At 48.2% G+C, this 24,347-nt stretch overlaps 2 protein-coding genes across 7 annotated transcripts in view; one reads left to right on the forward strand and one right to left on the reverse strand.

Moving 5' to 3' along the window:
- The window catches only part of ULK4 (unc-51 like kinase 4), a 517,204-nt gene extending 499,122 nt beyond the window's left edge, over positions 1–18,082 (forward strand). For all 4 annotated transcript variants that reach the window (XM_060022287.1, XM_060022288.1, XM_060022289.1 and 1 more), the window contains 2 exons: positions 14,870–14,955; positions 17,835–18,082. In XM_060022287.1, coding sequence (XP_059878270.1) covers positions 14,870–14,955; positions 17,835–17,898 — 150 coding nt within the window. In that variant the 3' untranslated portion in view covers positions 17,899–18,082. The remainder of the gene's footprint in view (positions 1–14,869; positions 14,956–17,834) is intronic.
- Positions 18,083–23,311: 5,229 nt separating this feature from the next.
- Positions 23,312–24,347, reverse strand: part of CTNNB1 (catenin beta 1) — a 41,977-nt gene continuing 40,941 nt past the window's right edge. For 2 of the 3 annotated variants that reach the window (XM_060022292.1, XM_060022293.1), the window contains exon 16: positions 23,312–24,086. The gene's annotated coding sequence lies outside the window, so the exon portion shown is untranslated. The remainder of the gene's footprint in view (positions 24,087–24,347) is intronic. The other variant, XM_060022294.1, reaches the window with a different exon arrangement.

Consider the following 24,347-nt stretch of genomic DNA (forward strand, 5'->3'; position numbering starts at 1 on the left):
CCCGTCTGCTCTAGAAAGGAGCGCAGGCAGAGCCTGAGGCTTTTCTAGACTTCCACCCACTAGAGACTCACTTGGACCACAGCTCTGGCGTCCCTATCAAAGTGCTCAGGGTGACCCGGAAGGAGGCCGCACGAGTGGTCACTGCTCCCTTGAGTCCAGGACCCTAACCCTGTCCCGTCACCAGCACCGGCTCCTTGTCCCCGTGCCCCGCCTCCACCGGGGCCCAGCCGCCCAAGGATGAGGGCGGAGCCTGCAGAGGTCGGCCACCTCAGCCTGCCAGACCCTTTCGTAGAGGAATACCCAGGCTCTTTGATGTTGCTCCGGAAGCCTCCAAGACCTCGCTTCAGTTAATTTTAACCAAGGCCAGTTGGACACTTGTCGGGGAAGTTGTTTCCTGCACGTACCAACTCTGCTTGGCCCTGTGCGGTCCATCAGGTTCGCCCAGAGCGGGAATGTTTGGGTCGGCAGACTTCTCCTGGGAGTTTTCCACCCCCTGTCACGCACATGCACACACCCTGTCATCACCCAGCCGTGCAGAATGGATGCCTTGGGGGTCAGCTGACGGCTGACCTGTCTCTCTGAGGTGAAAATCCAGGAACTTCACCAGGCCCCTTCCCCCTTGTGGGACCAGCCTTTCTCAAAGGGCCTCACAAAGATTTCCCTCCAGCAGTGGTCTGGCCTGTGGGAGGGGAGCCCGAGATCTCAAAGGAGCTGCTCATTTTCTAAAAATGGTCATCAGTAAAATATTTCCAAATGGAGTATTTGATCAAGTCCCTCAACAAACATAAGAGCCACCAGGGGAATTTTCAGCAGTCAATGTCTGGCCTAAATTTGGACTAATTGGTGCCTGATGGTTTTAATTATATCAACCAAATGTGCTTTAATTTTCCTTCCCATTTCATTTCCCTCCCAGTGTTATCAGTCCGAGGAAATTTCAGCAGCCCCTAATGTTTCCTTAGAGAGTCCCAGAGGATAAGGTAACGTTTGGAGGACAGTGCAAGACAGCAGAGGAAGTAAGGAGACTCTTAGGTCTGCCCGACCGTGTCTGCCTTGTTCGAATGGGTGTCTAGGATGCTGCCGAGGTGACGGAGTCCCTCAGAAAGCAGGCTGCTCCCCGCGGCCACGCTTTTGCTGACCGTGGCTGCCTGTGTCTGCAGACCTGCCCACCAGCCCTGAGCGGCCCCTCACTTGCCTTCCTGGCTGGAGGCCAGGCTGAGTGTTCTGGTCCAGTCTCCAGGCCTGGCTGTCTTGAACTGCAGCCCCCGAGACCCTCTGTCAGAACTTACAAATCCCAACTCCATGCCTCTGGAGTCCTCTGTCGTGGCGGCCCTGAGGGCCTGTGGTGACAAGGTACTAGACCCAACCCCAAGGCTCCTTCTATACTTGTGAATTCAGTGGACTCACGGCAGCCAAGGGGCTTCTGCTCAGCGCAGCGTGTGACTATAAGCAGAAATTACAGCCGGCCACGACCAACTGACCTTTCCCCCCACCTGTGACATGTCTGTTTCAGGAGGAGGTTGAAGACTTCGCTCATTTAGGTGACAGTTTCACCGTGTGTTTCGGAAGTGGTCACTTACCAAAAAATGAAACACTCGTTTACTAAGTCTGTTTACAAGCTTGCTGATAATGGTCAGTAATTTATGCCTGCCCCCCGAGAATTAATATGTAATCCGTGTTACCAGTTTTTCAGATCTAAGCTCTCCATGCCTGCCTTTTCTTCCTCTTCTCGGAAAAGTTCTTGAATTGCTTTATTTCTGCTAGAAATCTCCAGGGCTCTGTTTCCATAGCATAGAGGCTAGGATGCAGACTCTCCTCTCGTTCCCCCCCAAGGGTCTTGTTTAGGTGCTTTGCCTGCGAGGAAAGGTCCGTCAGCACCCTCACCCCGGCGGTTACCCACGCCTCACCTCTGCTGACGTGCAGGCTCTGCTGTCCAGGACGAAGGGCCCGGCAGCATCTCGTCTGTGCTTAGTCGAAGGCTCAGCAGAAGGGAGGGTGCTGGCCGGTGAGTCCTTGGGTGTGGTTCGCTGAGCCCTGCCGCCTCCCCCTGGGCCGGTTCTGCAGCCCCTCCTCACTGGCTCCCTGCTTCCAGCGGGTCCCTGCGTCTGCCACCTCCAGTCCCCAGCAGGGTCCTTCCCCGCTTAGGACCCGCGTGACAGCTGCTCTTCCCCTCCGCAGAATACGGGTCCCCAGTCTCTTCTCGTGGCTGGTTCTTTCTCACCGTCACATCCTCACACGTCGTCTCCTCGGGGAGACTGTCCTGAGCATGCGGCCACCCGCCGCACTTTCTCTTCTCCCCTCTCCCCTGCTTGATTCTTCCTGACGCCCACCGCTGTCTCACATTATCCTGTTTACTCTTTTTTTAATTGAAGTATTGTTGATTTACAGTGTTTCAGGTGTACAGCAGAGTGATTCAGTTATACATACATACATACGTATATTCTTTTTCAGATTCTTTTCCATTATAGGTTATTACAAGATCTTGAATATAGTTCCCTGTGCTATACAGTAGGTCCTTGTTGTTTATCTGTTATATATAATAGTGGTTCTCTCTCTGTTAAACCCAAATTCCCAACTTATCCCTCCCTGCCCTTTCCCCTTTGGTAACCAAGCTTGTTGTTGTCTGTGAATCTATTTCTGTTTTGTAAATGAGTTCATTGTATCAGTTTTTAGATTCCACCTGTGAGTGATGTCATATGCTATTAGTCTTTCTCTGTCTGACTTATTTCCCTTAGTATGATCATCTCCGGTTCCATCCATGTTGCTACAAAAGGCATTAGTTCGTTCTTTTTTATGGCTGAGTATTATTCCATTGTATATATACACCACATCTTCTTTATCCATTCATCAGTTGATGGACATTTAGGTTGTTTCCATGTCTTGGCTATTGTGAATAGTGCTGCTAAGAACATTGGGGTGCGTGTATCTTTTTGAATTAGAGTTTTCATCTTTTCCGGTTATATGCCCAGGAGTGGAATTGCTGGATCATGTGGTGACTCTGTTTTTAGTTTTTTTTAAGTATATTCCGTTTACATTTTAACTGTGTTTCTCACAGTGGAAGCTCTGCCTTGACACCCATCCTACACTATATCCCCAGAATCTAACTAAGAGGACTTGGCATATAGCAGGTGGTCAAGACACCCTGTCTTCTTCTTTTTTTTGGCCACGCCATGCTGTTTGCGGGATCTTAGTTCCCCAACCAGGGATCGAAACTGCGCCCTTGGCAGTGAAAGCGCAGAGTCCTAACCGCTGGATCGCCAGGGGATTCCCAACACCCTGTCTTCTTGACCACAGAATCATGCTAACTAAGATTTGTCAGACCCTTTACTGCTGCAGAAAGAGCCTTCATGTGTATTCAGCTGGTGTCGGACTGTGATTTCTTCTCTGCCCGCCTCTCACTAGCCTGAGGGCCTTGGGAGCGAGGATGATAACGCTGGAGACCTCAAACTGAGCATGTCCCCATCGTCATTTCACGTAATCGCAGTCACGTTCCACACATTGCTTTTGTATTTTCTGCTCTTTACCTAACATTACAAGGTGTGCGTTTTCCTGATTGTTCTTATTTATGATGCTGGATCACAGCAGCGTGGTTTAGTGGCCAACAGTATCCTCACTAGGTCGAGTGAGGAACTGGGGAAAGAAGGAAACTGGGGGGACCTATGAAGCCTTGTTGACCTGATATCACTCACTTGCCCCCGCCCCTTTCCCCACCATCCAATAGGAAGTTCAGAAAAAGGACCGGAAGCAGGCACTGAATAAGCCACTTCCGCTCTCTACTTCTCCACCTCAAAGCCCCGCCATTAACACACACACTCTACCCACACCACAAATTCAAGGACTGCGTTGTCAAATAGACCCCTCGGTATGACCCCATAGAGCATTCCTGAGGATCAGCTGAGATTTGTCTGGGTCAAGGTCCCATAATATCTCCTCACATAGTTCCTCACTTCTTGCTACCCTAAGTTCTCACACTTACCAAATCACAGGACAGTTACTATCTTGGGTGTTTTCTCTTGTGAGGAACTGATTCCAGACACATCCCGTCGTTGACATCCTAGCACCGCTGACTGGGAAACGTATTCTGTCGTGTTTGCCTTTCTAAGCACTTGGATCAGGTCCTCTGGGGAAAATGGTGCGGTCTGATCCTGTGTTTCCCCAGAACTTTCTTTGGGCCAACTTACAGTTTATTCTTATATCCACAAGAGATCCACAATCCTATTTCTTTGCCAATTAAAACTGCTTTTTCCTCACTTATTTTGGACTTGGCTGTTGTAGTTAGTTGGATCAGGCCTAAAAGATTTCCCAAACCAGCTATATTTATATTCAACATTTTAAACTTACTGGATGGAATGGCCAGAAGCTGATGTCATTATGAACAGTTTCTAAGCATTAAGGGCATTTTTACTGCCCCGAAGAGAGCTGAAGAGAGCTTCATTTAGCTGGCCTAAAATGAAGAGGGCAGATATGGATAATTTTCTTCTAGAAAGCAACCGTGTCTTACGGGGTGAAAAAGAAAAGCATTTACATCCTCAGCATGTCATTTCCATGAGCTCTGGATTTAGCAGGTGCCCACAGGTACAGACGGGAGTTTGGAGAGGAGAACTGAGGTGTCGGGCCAGGTTGGGGAGCGTACAGACCCCAGGAGGAGAGGAAGGAAAGGTCAACAGAGAGAAGAAAATCCTTCCACACTGGCGTGTTCTCACTAAGGTCAGCTCGCCCATGCCACTTGGTAACTATTTGCCCACCATCCGTCCTCCTTTGCTTTTGCTGCTTTTCCAAATCCGGAAAGATCAGATGAGAGGAGAGTGCTCCCCAATGTGACCCCGGCTCTAGAGACTGCGGTCTTAAACATAGCAGGCCAAGCCATTCCTTCGGGGACTGGGCTCCTGGAAGCTGGGGCTGGCTCCCCCTGGGCCAGAATGGCAGCCTCCTCCTTACTCATGGAAGGTGTCAGCTCCCGCCTTCCCCAGTGGCCACTGGCTGTCTCTGTGCCGCTGCTTCTGCAGCCAGACCCTTATGGGGGCGGCAAAGGGCAGCACGGCGACTGGGGCAGGGAGGGCGGTGGAGCGAGTTGGCCAGATCTGGGTCTCCATGCCAGCCTCACCCCATCTCTAATGTGAAGTCATAGAAGACCTTCCTCGTAGGGTTATTGTGAAGAGAACAGGAGATAATGGTACACAAACTGTAAGTTCACGTCCCATCCCCAGCAGGGACAGCCCTCCACCTGAGGATGTGAGGAGAGATGCAGAAAAGTCTTCTGGTCGCCAGGCGCTAAGAGAAACTGCGAAGCGCGTGGTGGTCTGCACATCAGGGTGTGTTTGCTGGAAGTACATATGATCTAAGGACTCCTTCAGTCAAGACCTGGAACCCCTGACGCCGTCTAGGAGAGCGATTCTGTGGACCCTGCTCCCACTGGAAATGATGGGGATCAACAACAGCAACAGTGAGGGGAGCAAAGGGTGCCAGACGATCTACCGGGGTGGCAGGGGGCAGCAAGCAGCACTGTTGGTAAGCCTTTACACTAGATCACCGGCGTGCAGCCAGCAGAGCCTGAAGTGAAACACCGTGTCATCGGTCTCTCGGTCATTGATGGTTATTAATCAGCCAGTCGGCCAACAGCTGAGCAGTGTGCTTAGCAGACGTGAGGATGGAGCGGACTCTCTGGAAGGGCACGTGGATCTTGAAGGTGGGGAGACTGGGTCTTAGTTCCACTGCCTGCTGGCCAGGTGACCTTGGGCAAGTCACATTAGCCCTGCTGGCTTCCGTTTCCTCTTCTGTAAAGTGAGCCTAGGAATACTTCTTTTTCATGGTCGTCAGAAAGAAGATCACCTATTTGAAAGCACTTAACTCTGTTCCTGCACATAACAGGTGCTCAGAAATGGTAGTTTCCTTTCTTGAACCAAATTCCAAGCTCTTTTTGCTCTAAGGCCTGCTGACTCAGTTAGTTTTATAGACAAAGGTGAATCACGACAGTTTTTACCTGAAACCTGGGTTTTCTTAGCTCTGACTGTGCATGTTGGCGAACGCCCTGTGCATCCTCCCGCCCCCTCCCCTCCCCGTTCTCCTTGAATGCTCGGCATGGAAACTCGTGGGTGCTTTTGAACAAGAGGAGCTCAGCTATCTTCTTCCTCTTCAGCCTTCTTCAACTTGAGGAATCACTGTATCCGGACGCCACCGTCTTCCCGGGCCTCTGTGCTGTGAGGGTCTCCCTGTGAGTTAAAGCTACACTGGGCTCCATGCAGTGCGTGGAAGAACGCCTCCGTAGCAGTCCACCTGGATGCAAAGGTGGTGCTGCTTCTGGCCCGATACCACCCAGGTTCGGCGTAATGTCTCGGTCTCCCTGCAGAGAACCTGCGTTCACAGGATCTGGGCCAAATCCGGGTGACTAAGGCTTTGGAACTGGGCCTGCCTCATCCACAGGCCCACACCTCTGCCGTCGAGATGCCCCAGTGTAGGTTCCAGCTGGACCCCCTCACTCCTTGGTGATCAGCAGATCTACTGACAGGCATTCTTAGGGATGCCTCTAGATTTCCTTCAGATCATCCACCTGATTACTAGCCTGGGTCAGAAGGGGGCCTTTTGTTGAGGAATGTGACATTTCTAAATGGACTCCCGGGAAGGTACAGATGCCATGAGGCAGCCACAGGCCGTGCACGAGAATTACTCCCTTCCACCCCGGACGCATTCAGCAACTCATGGAAGACGCCCACGGGCCAGGATGCGGAGCAGCTTGTGTTCATACAGTCTTGCTTTAAATGTGGATGTGAAAGGCAGCTCAGGAAATTTCTGGAGACACCCAGAGTGAGCGCCAGGTGGAAAGCGGGGAGGGACTGCCAGATTCCATCACGCCGACCAGAGGTTCTTCCCGGATTCCAGCCTGGCATCAGACGGCAAGGGGTTAGCGTGTCTCGATATGCAAGGGGTAGAAATGGCTTTGAAGTAACAAAAACCTTAACTGAAGAGAAGACAAAGTATATGTTAAGAGAACAAAATAAAGGGGCTCGAGGGACAGGTTTATTTTTGAAATTGAAACTCTCTGAAGTAGAGTTGTCATCGTTACCTGCTTGTTTTTACTCGTATTTATGAGATCTGAAGGCCACGGAATTAAAATAATCCTCCCGTGTGTGAAGTGTGTGTCTGTAACAACAAGCACCGGGGAGCACCTGGGCCACGCTTGCTCTCGTCAGCTCCGTCTGCTGGGTTTTTTCTGGTCTGTCCGTGTTGCCCGGGCCTGTCTAGAGGAACTCACGATTAGAAAACTAAGGTTAACTTGGCGGCGTCGTGCCACACACATTCAGGATCAGGGAAGAGACAGACACGTATTATTACACACTCGTAACAGAGGCCGGCGGCCTGCCTGTGCCTGCCTCACTCACGGCTGCGGAGCTCCACACGTGAAACCGTTTCCAACCAGAGACGCTGGCAGCGGAGCTTCTACGAGCTGCAGGAGGACGATGCTGTGAGTCAGATTCACGGGCATAAACTCACAATGTATCACGATGATACGAAGTAAAGTACATTCTGACTTAACGCGTTTTTAAGGCCTTTGCTGAGGAATGTTGGCACCAGGCCTGGCTTTGTCCCCCGGTGGCCACTGTGCCCCGGGAGACCTAGTCTCCCCTCAGCTCCCCCGGGCACACTGAGGAGGCTGCCAAGTTCAGGCTCCTGTCATTACCGAGGGCTTGAGATGGCTTCTTTTGGTAGTTTGCATTTGGGAAGCTGAAATCCGGAAAGGAGCCAGCCCACACTCTGTCCTGGACGGTGGGTGTGTTTAAAAAAAAAAAAAAAAAGCCACTACCTTACAATTTGTGAGCCTGGTGGGAACGTGAGGGATGATTCTGCAGGACACCAGCCTCTCCTTTCAGTGTTTTGGTTACACAGTGATTCCTGAATGCTCATTGACACAACCCACGTTCAAGGGGCTGTAGCAGAAGGTTGAATAACCCAAAGTCCATCATCTGCTTTTTCATATCCCCTCAATTAAACAGAGATGGAGGAATTGTCTTTCCAAGTTGATCTTAATTCTAAGCTCAAATTCCCAACCTTTTTATGGTGTTTCCCTTAAAGATCCCAATGTTTTGAATGGATGCCTGTCTACCAGGTGAACTGCATGTATTTAGTATAATTCATGTTTCCATTTTGATTGACTTTAGCCATCCAGCTACCAGTCAGATGTGTTAGGAGCAGGAAGAATGTGAGGCAGGCATGGCTTAGTTTTCAGGAAATGGACACCTGCCATTTGATGTTTTGAAATAATAAAATCTACTCATGGACTCTTAGAGGTCCAGGAACCTCTGCTATAGAACATTATTGCAAAATAAAATTGTTTCCTTGTCTTGGCTAATGGAAGTGACTTCTAATGAAAATATTAACTACAGGAGGAAGGTACTGTGTTGACACTCTTCGCTAGTGTCCTCTTGCATTATTTATTTTCTTAGAGAGTCACTGCAGTGCTCGCTCTTGACTACTGTCATCAGAGCCACGAGCAATTCTCCAGCAGTTGTTCAGCCGTGAATTCAGTATCTCAGTGGACAAGTGTCACTTTCCCTCCTGCCTCATGAAGGACGGGTCTCAGGGAGCCCAGAACGTTCTCTGCTTAGGTAACTCAGAAGAGGAGGAGGTGGGATGACCCACAATTTGCTGTTTAACAAAGTTTAAGTACTGAGAAAATAGAAGGTTAAAGGCCACACTGTCTGATAAATACAGTGGGATGTTTCTAAAAGAAGGTCGGTACCCATCATAATTTATAACCTTTGGCGGCCAAAGAGGAGCCCAGACTCTGGGAGAAAGGAGTCACTCATTCCAAAGGATTATTTCAAAGCCATTTAAAATCCTAACATTACAAGCTTGACTAATCCTAGGAAATTGGTGTCAGAGGGCAAAATAATTTAGCAAGGCAAATTAAAAGTCTTATCTTTTCAAAAATTATCCAGACTTATCTTTACTGATATCTCATTAAAAATCCAGTCAGACCTATATACCAAGTAAGGCATGAAGGCTTTCCTAGCTGTTTTTCCATTTCCCTGTTGAAGGACGTCTCGGTTCCTTTTTCTTTTTAGTGATTTTTGAATAAAGCTACTACAGACTTTTGCACACAGGTTTTCGTGTGGACATAAGTCTTCATTTCTCTTGGGCAGATACCTAAGAGTACAATTGCTGGGCCGTATGGTAAAACTCCGTTCAATTCTATAAGGAATTGCCAAAGTGTCTTCCACCGTGGCTGTACCATTTTGCATTCCCACAGCAATGAATGAGAGTTTCTGTTACTCTGCATCCTGGCTGGCCTTTGTTATTGTCAGTTTTATGAATTTTAGGCATTCTAATAGGTGTGTAGTGGTATTACATTGTAGTTTCAATTTGTGTTTCCCTAGTGACAAATGATATTGAGTATCATTTCATGTCCTTGTTTGCCATCTATAATACCTTCTTTGATGAAGTGTCTATTCAGATTTTCTGCCCATTTAAAAAATTGGATTATTCTCTTGCTGAATTTTAAGAGTTCTTTATATGTTCTGGAGAAAAGTCCTTTATCAGATATGTGATTTGCAAATATTTTCTCCTAGTCTGTGCTTTGTCTTATTCTCTTATCAATCTTCTACAAAGAGCAAAGGCTTTTTAAAAATTTTTATTTATTTTTTAATTTTTTAAATTGAAGTATAGTTGATTTACAATAATATTGGTTTCAGATGTACAGCAAAGTGATTCAGTTAGACATACATATGTATATATCTATATTTTTTATTCTTTTCCATTATAGTTTATTGCATGATATTGAATATAGTTCCCTGTGCTGTACAGTAGGTCCTTGTTTTTTATCTATTTTATATATAGTAGTGTGTATCTGTTAATCCCAAATTCCCAATTTATCCCCCCCGCTTTCCCTTTGGTAGCCATAAGTTTGTTTTCTATGTCTGTGAGTCTGTTTCTGTTTTTAAAATAAGTTCATTTGTACTATTTTTTAGACTCCACATATAAGTGATATCATGTATTTGTCTTTCTCTGACTTACTTCACTTAGTATGATAATCTCCAGGTCCATCCATGCTGCAAATGGCAAAATTTCATTCTTTTTATGGCTGATTAATATTCCATCATACATATATAAAGAGCAAAGTTTTTAACATTGATAAAGTCCAATTTGTCCATTTTCTTCTTTCAGAGGTTGTGCTTTTGTGTTGTATCTAAAAACTCATGAACAAACCCAAGGTCTCATATCTTTTGTCCTATAGTTTCTTCCAGAAGTTGTATAGTTTCACATTTTGCATTCAGATCCATGATCCATTTTGAATGATTTTTTTTTTTTTTTTTGGCCATGCCTCACGGCTTATGGGATTTTAGTTCCCAGACCAGGGATCGAACCCAGGCCCTCGGCAGTGAGAGCGTGGACTCCTAACCACTGGACCGCCCAGGAATTCCCTTGAATGATGTTTTATTTGAGGTATTAAGATATGTTCCTAGGGTCATGTTTTTGCATATGGATGTCCATTTGTTCTAGCATCATGTGTTCAAAAATGTTCCCCCATTCAGTTACCTTTGCACGCTTGTCAAAACTTTGATATTGTTTGTGTGGGTCTGCAAAAAACCCTGCTGGCGTTTTGATAGAAACTGCATTAAACCTATATTTTGGGAAAATTAATATCTTTACTATATTGAGTCATCTAATTCATGAACACATTATATCCATTTATTTAGTTTTTTTTAAATTTTTTCAGCATTTTATAATTTTTAACATATAGATCCTGACATATTTTGTTAGATTTATATCTTTGAAATTTGTCAGAACTTGCTTTATGACCCAGCATGTGGTGTATGTTGAAAAGTTTCCATGGACATTTGAAAAGAACATATATTCTGCAGTTGTTAGATGAATTTTTCTATATATGTCGATTAGGTCAGGTTTGTTAATCTTGTTGTATAAAACGTCCATATCCCTTCTGATTTTCGTAGGCATGTTACTGGGAGAGATTGAAAAATATCCCAGAATGATTATGGATTTGTGTAACTCTCACTTTGGTTCTGTCATTTTTTTGTTTTACAGATTTTGAGGTTGTTATTAGGTACGTTTAGAATTTAGACTTGATATATCTTCCTGGTCAGTTGATCTTTTTTTTTTTTTTTTAAATTTATTTATTTATTTATTTTTGGCTGTGTTGGGTCTTCGTTTCTGTGCGAGGGCTTTCTCTAGTTATGGCAAGTGGGGGCCACTCTTCATCGCAGTGTGCGGGCCTCTCACTGTCGCGGCCTCTCTTGTTGTGGAGCACAGGCTCCAGACGCGCAGGCTCAGTAGTTGTGGCTCACGGGCCTAGTTGCTCCGCGGTATGTGGGATCTTCCCAGACCAGGGCTCGAACCCGTGTCCCCTGCATTGGCAGGCAGGTTCTCAACCACTGCGCCACCAGGGAAGCCCAGTTGATCTTTTTATAAATATGATCTGTCTCTCTTTATTCCTAGTTATAATTATTGGCTTAAAGTCGACTTTGTCTGATATTAGCTATACCAACTTCCTTTGGTTACAATTTGTGTGGCGTCTCTTTTTTCGTTCTTTAAACTTCAGTTGCTCTGTGCTCTTATATTTAAGGTATGTTTGTGAGCATCGTGTAGTTGTGTTTTATTTTGGTTATATCTAATCTAACAATGTTAGTTAATCTTTTATTTGTAGTACTTGGTAAATTTAGATATTGATATATTTGGGCCTACATTTACCACATTACTCTTATTTCTGCTCTGTTTTTCCTTCCCTCTTTGGGTTTGGGTTTGGGTTTGTTTTGCTCTTTTTCTAGTTTCTTAACATGAAAGCTTGGATTATGGATTTGAGACGTTTCTTTTTTAATGTAAGTATTGTACTATAAATTTCTCTTTAAGCACTACTTCAGCTGCACCCCACAGACGTTGATATATTGTATTGACATTTTCATTCAGCTCAGAATCATTTCTAATTTTCCTTGGGATGTCCTCTTTGATCCTTGGATTATTTGAGTGTGTTGTTTAACTTCCAAGTGATTTGGAGATATTTTTGTTATCTTTGTTATTTATTTCTAGTTTAATTCCATGATGATCAGAGAATATAATTTATATGATTTCAGCTCTCTTAAATTAGTAAATATTTGTTTTATTACCCAGAATATTGTATACCTTGGTGAATGTTCCTGGATTCTCGGGAAAAAATGTAAATTCTGCTGTTGGTGGGCTTCGTGCTCTACGAATATCAGTGAGATCCAGTTGGATGACGGTGTTGTTCACCTTTTCCATATCCGTGCTGATTTCTGGTGTGCTCATCCTATCTGTTACTATAAGAGTTATTTGAAGTCTCCAGCTACAGCTGTGGACTTGTCTGTTTTTCCTTTCAGTTGTATCAGTTTTTCTTTATGTATTTTAAATTCCTGTTGTTAGATGCATACACATTTATTGTTTTATCTTCTGAGTGAGAGAACCCTTTTATCAGGATGCTATGTCTTTATTTATCCCTGATAATTTTCTTTGTTCTAAAGTCTTCTTTGCCTCATATTAATACAGCCACTCTAGCTTTCTGTTGATTCCTGTTTGTATGGTGTATCTTTTTTAACCTTTTACTTTAACCAACACAGGTTGAAGGTGAGCCTAGAAGTTCATAAATAATTTTATGGGGTTGCTTTCTTGAGCTCTTCCCTGTTATTATCTCCCCAGTACTTTCTGGCTCCCTGGTCTCCCATTTTCTGTCTGGCCACAAACTGCTTAACCTCCACAACCGTCATGTCGGGGCCAAACACTGTGAGAACAGAGAGAGAGAGAAGAGTTTTGGCTGTTGGCTCCTGTTGCTGCCACCACTGCCACCACAGAATTGCCTGGGGCCTGGGGCAAGAGAGAACTGAGGAAAAGGAAAGGGGGGGTTCGTCTAATCTCTCTGAGCTTTTCCAAGTTTCCTTTCCCATTCCTCAAGCCTGGCTTCTCCTGGGGCTCTCTCGTGTGCCCCACTTCTGGGGTTTGGGTGTGTTGAGTTCAAGGTGGTCTGTACTGGAGGGAGAGGGGAGACGGCGCTTCGGCTTCAGGGTCCTTCCCCAGTCTGCCAGTGTTGTTTACTTTTCAGTGTTCTGAGAGAGCTGCGCTGTGCATTCTGTTCAGGCTTTACATGGAAAGGGTGGCATGTGCTTTCTCTGTCTTTCCCAGAACTCGAACCTCTGATTGATATTATTTAAAATTTTTATTTTCTAATTAACTCATATTGATAGAACAACAGTTGACGTTGCTAGTAAGAGTTCAGGTAAGTGGCCAAATCACATAGTTTTCAATGAATTCTCTTGACTTTGTTTATGCTTGCATTTATGTCAGCTGCACACGGTGCTATTCTCGTCTCTCCCTTTGATCACATAGTTTTCTTCTGTTTGCACCTTCCAACTAGCCTCGTGAGTGAATGTAGTCTTGTTATCTCTTTGCAACTTGGAGCACAGCCTCTTACCCACGATCTCACGGTAGGGCTGGTCAGAGCAGTGAGTCTGGATGTAGCTCAACTGAGCTGTATGAGGCAGGGTTTTGAGAAAAATTAGATGGGAATCCTCGCTGAAGACCCTTTCAGGGTAAGTTTGTGCTTGCTTCAGACAGAATTGAACTACAGCAGCCTTCTGAACTCATCAAGTGGGGTGTAATTTCAGAACAAATTTACACACAGCTCTTTTAAGATGCAAATCTTTGCAGAAATGACACCTGATGCAGTCGAGCTGGCAGCCGGGGTCTGGCACACTCAGGAAGCGGGATAGGGTCTCAGTGGAGGTGCACATTCATTCACGTGCAATTCAGAGGCCACATTAAGGTCTAACTACCCCTGTGACCTTCCTATCACCATGAGTGATTGATTAAGAAATGTTCAGCCTCTCCCTGAGAACTACAGAGATGATAATCCAGCCCTGGTTGCTATGATCAAGTGGAAAGACAGAAAATGGTGGGGACAGCCGAGGCCAGCCTGGTTCCAGCCTCATGTGGCGTTAGGGTCAAGCTCCCTGTGTACTGCCGTAGTGGTCCCTTAATCTCACTAAGCTTCAGTCACCTCATCTATAAAACACACTACATGCTTACCTTGCAAGGTGAGGCTACTGAAAGGGATAAGTGAGAAAATGTACAGGAAACTGCAGAGCCTTCTGAAATGTGAAGTTCCATACAAGTGTTTATTAGAAAATATTTATTAAATATCAAAGATAAAAATAGGACATGAAAGGTGAATTAAGAGAAACAGTCGAATTGCAGAATCAAGGTTCATTCCTGAAGTCTTCTCTGCCTCGTAGGGCATGGACTCGTTTTACCGAAGGGCTGAATTAGGAGGTCTCCAGGAGCCTGGGCTGGGTCAGCACCTATCCGAGTCCCTTCCAGCCCTGAGGGTTTATGATTCTGCCTCCGGTGCCCAAGTGTCCCTCCTCTGTGTCTCCCGGGACGGTGGCCATTGGCAGAGGCACACTTCCCAGGGTACGCAGGTGAGGGTGTGACCAGTTTGATTCCTAGTGCCTCTTTCTTTTCCCAGGCTCCTGAGATCACGGGAGCCCAGCATCATCCTTCTGTCCATATGAAAGAGGTTGTGTCGGCCTTGGGACGCATGGGCCCACTGGGTCCCGGAACCGACAACTGGAAAGTTTGTTCACCCATGATGTGCTTTAACTGAAATGTTCAGGCTTTCAGAACACAGACCCTCCTGAGGGACCGACGGGAGGCACCCCATCCTCCCCTGGCGCATCTCCAGCTGCAGCAGGACTCCTTCCTGCTCACCCCAAGGGTTGCCTCCGTGGTCAGCAGCGCACTGGGGCTCAGCGCTCACTGCCCAATAGCACTGGTGGCCTGAGACTCAGGGTGCCCGTCCAACGGATCATGGGTCAGGGATGGGCCAGCCGACCGCTTTCCTCTCCCTCCCTTGCAGATCACCTCCAATGAGAAGCACCTGGAGAGCCTCAAGAATTCGGGCAGCCTCCTGCGGGCTCTGGAGTGGCTGGCTGCGGCTGGGGGGTACGTAGGCCCAGGAGGGCTGTGGGAGGAGCAGCACAGAGCGTACCTGGGCTCAGCAAATAGCCTGGCATTCCTTTTCTCCGCTCTTCTTTCTTCCCCCGCCTCCCGGTTTCCCCTACACACCAGGGACCGTCACCTTCCCGCCTGACACTGCCCACTGAGATCCCTCCCTCCCAGTGTGGGATGGGCCACTCTGCCCCCCACCCCCCAGGAGTCCCCACTGTGGAGGCAGGGAGAGGTAACGGGAGGGAGAAAAGAAGAGCATCCCGGCCCTGCAGCGCGGGGAGGCCGTATTCCCATGTACAGATGGCGACGGGAGCGGATTATGACCAGGTGGGAGACCTGATGAACCTCATGAGAAAAGCAGTACCTGTTTGTGCACACATGCCCCCCGCAGCAGCCTGGCCAGAGGCCCCATTACCACCACCTTGCAGAGGGTCTGGAGGCCCACTCTACAGCCCCGGCTGCCGTCAGAGGGAAAACTTGAACGCCTAGAACAGTTTGACACTGAGAAGCTGAGGTTAGGTCAGCCTCTCAGTCCTCAGCTTCACAGTCAGTACGTCTAGAGCATCCTGGAAGTGAGGTGCCGAGAGCAGGACGGCCGTGTCACCCGGAACACGCTGCACCCTGTGGAGGGAGGAACCGGCCTCTCTGCCAGCCCCCCGGTGACGCCGATACTGGTGTAGTGAGGGCGCTGGGAGGGTTCTTGCCGTTGCCGCACACACCCCTGCACTCCCTGGAGAGGCGGTTCCGGGGTTGGGGGGGGCAGGTAGGGCTGACGAGTCATTTAAAATGTTAGTGCCACGTGACCAGAGAAAAATGGCATGGGAATAAAGAGAGAACTGCCCCCAGGTATCCACCCTTTAGGCAGCCGGTGTGCTGTGTAATGGCTCACTGCATGTGACAGTGCCAGGGCCTGGCAGGTGGGCTCTGGGGGCGGTTCAGGGGCTTGATTAAATGACTCGGGTGAGTGCCTTGTCCCCAGAGCTGAGGGAGGCGGCCGGAGGGCGTGGTGGCCCCTGAGCTGCAGCTGCTCTCCCTGCCCTGGGGAGGAGGCCCCCCCTGCTAAGGGGTACCTGGCCTTCGCTGGGTGTGCGGGACGCGGGGTGGTGCACGGCATTCCTGGTAGTTTGTTTTCAGGGCCACAAGGTTCTATGGAATCTGCTTCCTGGTGTTTGGGGTTTTGTATTAGTTGGAGGAGCATATGCGGCTGAGGTACTGCTGGGAAGGTGAGTCTGCGAAGGCTCAGCTCCAGGCAGCCTTGTTGTATTAATCCTGGATTGGGTGGGGAGGGGACAGCGCCTCCTGGCCTACCCCACCCCCTTTACTCTGTAGCTTAAGCCAAAGATGTCAGTTCTTACCCGTGGTTACTGTGAGCTGAGGGGAAGGACGGGCTGACTTTGATGGGAGGGGCCCCTGCTCAGCCCGGTGGCCCCTGTGGTGTGTGAGGCACGGACACTGGCTCCCCGGGCTGGGCCACAGGCCTTCCGCTAGACTGGTTTTTGTGAGGAGCAGGTGATGACCATACCTGGGGACCTTGGGCTTGTGCAGACAGCTGAGATGAGGCCCCTGTGAGCAGAGCAGATGTGTGCTGGCAGAGGGTGGGAGAGCCACCGGGAGGCATGGACTTGAGTGGGGAGCTGCTGAGAGCCCTTCCTCTCCACGGCCTGCCTGTGTGGGACTCCCCCGCCCCCCAGCTGGGTCCGAGGCCGGCACATCTTCATGCTGTACCAGTTTGGGAGCGCTGGACCCAAATTTGGACCAAGCATGTGAAAACGTGCCTCCCTGAGGCTGATGGCCTCTTCCATACCCACACGTGTCACTCCAGCAACTAACACGTCTACACCAGGCAGATCTCATACTGGCCGACAGGCTGCTGCTCTGAAATTGTCCTGTTCGGGCTTTGTTCGGATGGCCCCACCAGAAAAAGGGTTTCTCATGTTGACAAAGAGTGACTGGATGGCAGCATTCTCAGTTCTGATGGGGCCCTGCCAGGTGGGTGTGTCCTCCTTGCCGGTCACTGGCCCCCAAGGGCTGCTCTGGCAGGTGGAGCGGGCAGCACGGCTCCACCCGGGTAGCCTGGTCTCAGCCGGGAGCAGGCCAAGTTCAAGTGCATTCCCTCAGCCCTCAAAGGGGCCTTTGATGCACAGAGCAGGAATGCATGGCACCATCTCCGACCACAGGCCTGTCCCCCTGCGACCCACCTCTTTTATGCAGCCCCCTGGCATTTGGCAACAGCTGTATTTCTGTGTAGCGAAGGGTGTGCTATCAGCTAATTTTATACTTCAAGGCACACTGCTGTGCGCCATTCTTTTCTTTGGTGACAGTTGTTAAGGCACAGGTTTAAATGTGTCTCAAACAAGTTGCTCCAATAACGAAGTTTCCATTTGAAGCTCTTAATTGCACATCCACACCTATGAGAATAAGAAACCCAAAGCTTCTGGCTGATTGGCCAGGAAGGGGCAGCATGGAGCAGGGAGTGTCAGCAGCTGGGATCTTTGCTGGATGGCACAAGTCAGCTGCAGGCAGGCGCCGGGCAGGCTCACTGTGGGCCTCGGGCCAGCAGGCTCTGGCTGCCGTCCGCCTGACTTGCCCTCACAGCTCAGCATCGGTGCACCTGGCCAAAGTGGGCTGAGACGCCGAGGGGTGGGTGGCAGGGCCAGTGCTGAGCCCCTGTGGGACTGTGGGCTGCGGGGTCCTCACCTCATGGCCCTGGAGCCTGCAAACGCTGTTTCTGCTTCTCAAGATGATGCTAGGGGCAGCTCTGGGAAGCAGCTGGTCCATCAGGTACTCGGGTGCAAAAGAGGCCAGCCCCTTTGGAAGACAGAGCATTTTACCCTGGGGATGCCTAAATGTCTCTACTTTGGTTTTTCTCACAGTTCGTCGGCCAACAGTGCAGTGGCTTCCTTGGCCCTGGAGATCCTCCAAGCTGCTGGACACTAGGCAAGAAGGCATTTAGCACGAGCCCACTCTGCGGCACCCACCCTCAGCTACACACGTTCACCACATGGCACCTACAGCTCTATTTGGATCTAATAAAGTCAGCTGAACCCAGAACCTCTGGCTGAGATGATCTAACTCCAGACCCTAGAAAACCCACTCAGAATGGACCTCCTCAGTGCATGTGTGATGCATCTGGGAACCCCAGGTTTGCTAGCTGTTCTCAGAATGCTCTTTCCCTGTGTGGGCCAGGTAGGCCTCTGCTAAAGCCTGCACTGCCTGTGCTAGTCTAGGCCTGCCAGCGTCTATAAGCATCTTGCTTCTCTGGAGAAGATTTAACAGGCTAGGCAGGAATGCTCTCCCAGCTACAGCTCCAGAGCAAGCCTTTGGAAGTTATAGTCTCTTCTCTTCCTCCTACTTTTACCTGCTTGGCTTTTCTTCATTTCAGGGATGAAGTGATTCCAAGAATCTTGGGGAGAACTGGGCAAGACTGCACTAACAGGAACAGGTGGTTAAAACTTTGCCTAAAGGAATGCAAAACGCTCAAGGAATGCTGGCTTCCTTGAAGATCTGCTCATCTAGATGGGATGATGGCATCAAGGTAGAATCATACCCCCAACTTCTACCAGTGACCCCCCTTATCCTCGAAGCCTTTCCAGCTTCTTCCTCACACATATGCCCTTAGTGCCCCCTGTGTAAGAGTCAAGCCTGTGAAAATACTGGGTGGACACTGCGGAAAGGGGCTGGGACTGTTGTACTGAGGGAGGGAGGGGTGGACCGTGGGCAGCTTGAACCAGGTGAGCAAGTTGAGAACATTCCTTGGCCTCCTCTCTGGGTCCTCTGTTTCCCCACCTGCAGAATGAAAGGGCTCGACTAGATCAGTGGCTGCAGTGCTCTGGGCTGCTTAGAGAGGGGATCTGCCCCTTGACACACACTGCCTGAGCCCAGATGGGCTTCTGTCCCAGGCAACAGCCCCTATGTGGGGGGAATGGGCGGGGGACGCAGAAGCGGGAGGCACAGGGGCACAAAGGCGGCCCCACACCTACTGCATCACGGGAAGCTGGGCACAGTCGCCAACAGGCCCACTTTGCCGCGGTGATCTGGGTAATGTGCCAGCTTCCATTTGGCTTTGTAACAAGCACAGCAGCTCCGTGCCCCCCTCCGTCAAAGGCGTGGATGTCACTTACTTTATTTAAACCTCACCACCTGCCAAGCAGACCTTCTTATCTCCATTTCACAGGTGAGAAAACTGAGGCTCAGAGGAGCCAGTCCACTTGCCCAAGGCCCCACTGCTGGGTTGAACTCGGGACTAGGACTCCGCAGCCTGTGTGTCTGCCAGTGGGATGTCCAGAGTCGAGCTGAGTAGCAGGGCTGTAAGGGGGAACCCCACCCAGGAGCAGGCAGTGTCCTCTGCTCTCATAGCCTCCTAACTGCCCACAGGAAGTCCTGCTGGGCAATGTGCCCATCACCAGGCTGTGCACCCAGGTGGCCCTGGCCTGGCTGGATTTGTTCCTGGGGTGGGGGAAGCTGATGGGGAGCAGCTGGAGGCCTGGCCCTCAGCTCCTGTTGCTTTGCCTCTTTGGTCCAGGGAACAGGCACAGTTCTCCCTGTTTTCCCAGAAAATCTGTTCTCTCCTCTTTCATTCAGCTCTTAGGGGAAGCACCCTGGAGTTCGGGACCTAGAGTCCCCCAGAAGGTATTTCAGAGCCATCGAATTCGTCTTTCTCTACCCTTTTGAGTTGAGCAGGGAGGAGTCTTTGCTGCTTAAGGTGAAACAGGAGGAAAGTTTTAAAATTCCAGAACCACGTTAAGTGGACCGTGCCTGGCCCTGAGTCCCACAGCCTCGCCTCTTTGAGGAAGGGCGTATTTGAATAGGCAAGGGGCAAGGAGGAGATGTTCCCAGGCAGGGCTAGTACCCACCAAGGGTGTTCAGCGCAGGGAGACAGGCGCTAAAGCTAGCCCACGCCAAGTTCTGCACCTGGCATGAGGCTATGTCCTCCTTTTTGTCCTTCTCACAAAGGCGCCTTATGAAAGCAGCACCCCCAATCCTAATGAGCTGAGGCAGGGACATGAGCAGTCTGGCTGAGTAGACAAGAGGGAGGCGGAGAGCAGTGCCCTTCCCTGCCCCACACGAGAGGCCCATACCCTTTTGTGGCTTCCCCGGCTCCAGTTCTGAGAAGACCTGGGCCCCAGCCACCCATCAGAGCTCTCAGGATTCTCACAGTGACCAGAGGCCCAGACCCAGGTAACTACCGGCCCTCCTCTTCCCACCACCTCCAAGCTTTAGCTGTTTGCTAATTGGCTACATGTAGTCCGTCGGCTGAGCCCCCCAGGGATGAATGGCATCACTGAAGTTGCAGGGTGAGGGGGCAAAGGAGGCAGCAGGAGCATGCCTTGCATGGAGCGGAGCAGAGCGGACCGGCGAGTGGCTGCACTAGGCTGCCTTCTTTCCCTAACAACAGGCCCAAAGCTTTGAGACCTTGCCTCAACTTACAGCCTGAGAGTAGGTGCCCAGTGAGCTGTCCCTCTGTGACGATCTATCTGGGGTGACTCTGGCCTGGAGGGTATCCTGAGAGGAACTGACAGTCATCTGGCAGCTAAGCAAGTGGCTCTGTAGGACGCAGCAACAGAATTTACTGACTGACGGTTCTTTGGGCTTGTCTAGCTCTTCCTGTTTCCCATATTATCATGAGATTTCCCCCTATTACCTCATGAGGTTCTGAGGTCAATGCAAGGCAGCTCTTAGCCCTGTGGGACAGCTCAGAAGCGGAGGCTCTGGTGGCTAAGGCTTTTGTCCATAGTGAGCGATAGTGAGAGGACCTGGGTCTCTCCTGCCTCCACTTGAAGCAAAATGCCCTTTATTCTCCCTCCTCCAACAACAGAAAAATATGTAGAAATAAATCTCTCTGATAAATGGACTTACGCAGGGGCTGAGGTAGGAGCCTCAGGAGGGAACTGGTAGGGAAGGGGGCGCCAAGAAGCTACAAAAGCCCAAAGAGGCTTGGTCCCTGGGGAGACCTGTCTGGGGTGGGGTGGGGACAAGACTCACTGAGTTTCAGGAGGCTTTGGCCCCAACAGCCTCAAGCTTCCAGGAGGCCAAGGGAGGGAAGGGGCAACAAGCACCAGCCTTGGCCCAGAATAAGGACCAGGGTGGTGTGGAGTCTTGATGTGACCTGGGAGAAGGCTGGCCTTTCACACCTGGCCTCTGGCCTCTCAGAGGCTTGATGCTGAGGTGGCAGAGGAGGCCAGTCACCCCCCTGTAGATTACGCATGAGGTGGGGAGGTGGAGTGGACACCACACAGGACGTTGATGAATAAGAAAAAGGAAGCACTACCTTTCAGCCTCCCGCCCCCATTATTTTCTAATTGCATTTGATGGGTGTTCACTCAAGCAAGGCAAGCAGTTAGATTCTCACCTAGTAGAACAAAACAACTGCAGTGGAGCAACTCAGCTCTCTGCTGGTTTACAAACCATACGGCACGATTCGGATCTTCTGTTTTTATTACACTAATCAAGACATATTTATCTCAAGATCTTTCACTGTCAAGGATTCCAATAACCAGATCAAAGCCTCATGTCTAGAACACCTCATCCAACATGGAAAAGCTTCATTTTTCAGCTCATTGGTGGTCACTGCAATGGGATCAGATGTCCTACGCACCTCCATCCCCAGGTAACCACTATTCTGTTTTTTTGTGGTAATCTAAATTTTCTTGCCTCTTAGGGGGCACTAATTTCTTTAGTTTTACTATCTCTGGATGATCTCCTTAAAGCAGTTTGCCTTTCTCTTTGCACCAGTGCAGTCCTACGGCATGCATTTGTGACTTGCTTTTGTTCAGTATCATATTTGAGATATACCCATACTATTGTGTTGAAGCTGTGGTCTTTTACTGCATTGCGGCCATTCTCTTGCAAATTATTGGACACATGGGCTTCCAGTGAGGGCTTCTGATATTTTGTTGATCATGGATTTTTTCTTGCATTAATTTCAGTTTTATCCAAATGGCTACCTAACTGTTCTACACTTTTACTAAAAAGTCCCTCTTTTTCACACTGACTTCCAGTGCTACCCTTAAAGTGTCTATTGTCTTCATCTTATTCTGTTCCCTTAGTGTATACTTCTACACACATGCCAATAACAGTGTAAATTTAACCACCTCTAGCTTTATAGTTAGGCCTTGACAGCTGACAGAACAAGTCCTCCTGTCATCTTATTCTTCACAAGTGTCTCTGCCGTTCTTGGCTCTTTGTCCTTCTAAGTGCATTGCAGAACTACCTTTGCTGAATCAGATTAACCTTCATGTAAAGTTTTTACATGGAACTTCAAAACTATAATGATTTTAGGCAAAGCTCTGGAATGTTTTCTGGTTTTAAAAAAAAAAAACCACCCTGCTGTGGTTCTTTATGTTAAAAGCTGAACTCACTAGAGATCTTCACTCTAACCAATAGCTCTAGCCTACCTAATAGTTATGCAATGCTGCCTTGGCTCTCTGTGTCATGCACTGGAGGCACAACTGCCCCCTCACCAGGTACACAAATGTTTCCTCTCCAATCCCAATTACATCTTAGACCACAGGGAAGAATTTATAAAGCTTTCTCAAAGGGTCCTCATCCAACAAAAAGGTACTGAATACATGTTTTTAAATACACAGTAAATCACAAACAGCCCTCCCTAAGCACAAAACACTTCCATGCTTTTTAAAGCCCAAAACACAAGTTCTAACAAACAGCTCTACTGACTCTGCCCTCAGGGATGAACTAAGCTTGTCAGACCTACCACCAGGATGACAGGCTCACCTGGCAGAGAGCATGGAAGAAGGCCCATTCTAGTTCTCTCTGATATGTTCAGATAAACATCGGCAGGTAAACCATCTTAACTATCAGTTCAAAGTGGAGTTGAAGGAATTCCCCGCTCCAAATGAGTCACACTTCTGTGAAGGTGCTTGAAGTCCAAATCCAGGTGAGTAATTCTTCATTATTACCTTAAAGGAATGAAACCATGTGATGGAGTCTGGGGTGGGGGATGCCTATTGGGCAACACAGGACAAAACTGAAAGCCAAAGAACTAGATGCCTTTAGTCACGTGGGCAGGATTATACACATGGCTGCAGCCAGGATGAAGGAGTCTTGGCCATAGGCTCTAAGCCCAGAGTCCTTCAGTTGGAGACGATGGACTCCCCCCTCTTCTTACACAAGCTCAGAATCAACGTTCAAGGCTGAAACACTTTTGGTGCAATTTAACCCAGGGGTAAGTGCTAAAGAGGCTTGGCAAACAAACAATTCCGTCTACTAGCAGTAAGGCTCTTTCCATCATTACTTAAGTTTATTCAACTTCATCCTGAGGAAGACACATAGTGAAATAATTTATTACCCTCGCAAACCACTAAGTGACAAGGAAAAAAAGGTGACACAATCGAATGAATTAAAAGTTTAATTCTGAACCATTTTTATAACCGCATTTTCTCTTGAAGCATTGTATCACCGCAGGTTACAACAACTTTGGGATAAAAGGCAACTGGTAAACTGTCCAAAACAAGGTTCCAAATAACACCTCTTACTGATTTACCCTACCCATACATATCCCAAATAAAGTTTTTGATCAAAAACATGAAATAGATCCACCTGCTTATTTTAAGCATATTAAAAAGGAAACTAATTGGACCATTTCTATTTGTCTATTTTATACAAAAAGGCTACACAATGTTACACTTTATTCAGATTACAATTAGAGTGATTATGAATTAATTAGTGTTCTACACCATTACTCAATTTTTAAAAATTAGAAATTGCTGTAGCAGTATTCACTATAACTTAACACTATGAGAGACTTAAAAAACTAACAGTTACTGCAAAAAAAAGAAAAAAAGAAAAAAAAAAGCTACTTCAAAGCAAGCAAAGTCAGTACCATTACAGATATTTTAAAAAAAATTTTAACAAGCAAGGCTAGAGTTTGATAAATTCCATCTTGTGATCCATTCTTGTGCATTCTTCACTTCTTGAGTCACTCCCAAAATCCATTTGTATTGTTACTCCTCGACCAAAAAGGACCAGAACAAAAAGTTTACTTCAATTGTTCCCATAGGAAACTCAGCTTGGTTAGTGTGTCAGGCACTTTCTGAGATACCAGCCCACCCCTCGAGCCCTCTCAGCAACTCTACAGGCCAATCACAATGCAAGTTCAGACAATACAGCTGTATAAAGAGAGAAAGGCTGCTATTAATGTTTAGAACAGCAAATGTTACTCATTTGAGTATTAAGTTGCAAAAGCTGTGGCAAAAAACATTAAAGTTAATAACTTCCACACATGACCACGTTAACAAACCAGAAATCTGAGAACATTCACATGTTCCAAGACATCTCCTTTCAATGTATCTTTTTTTGTGGCAGATTTACAAATAGGCCTAAACCACTCCCACCCTACCAACCAAGTCTTTCTGAAGTTCTGTAGGCAG

Source organism: Delphinus delphis, chromosome 10, assembly GCF_949987515.2.
Source record: "Delphinus delphis chromosome 10, mDelDel1.2, whole genome shotgun sequence".
NCBI lineage: Eukaryota > Metazoa > Chordata > Mammalia > Artiodactyla > Delphinidae > Delphinus > Delphinus delphis.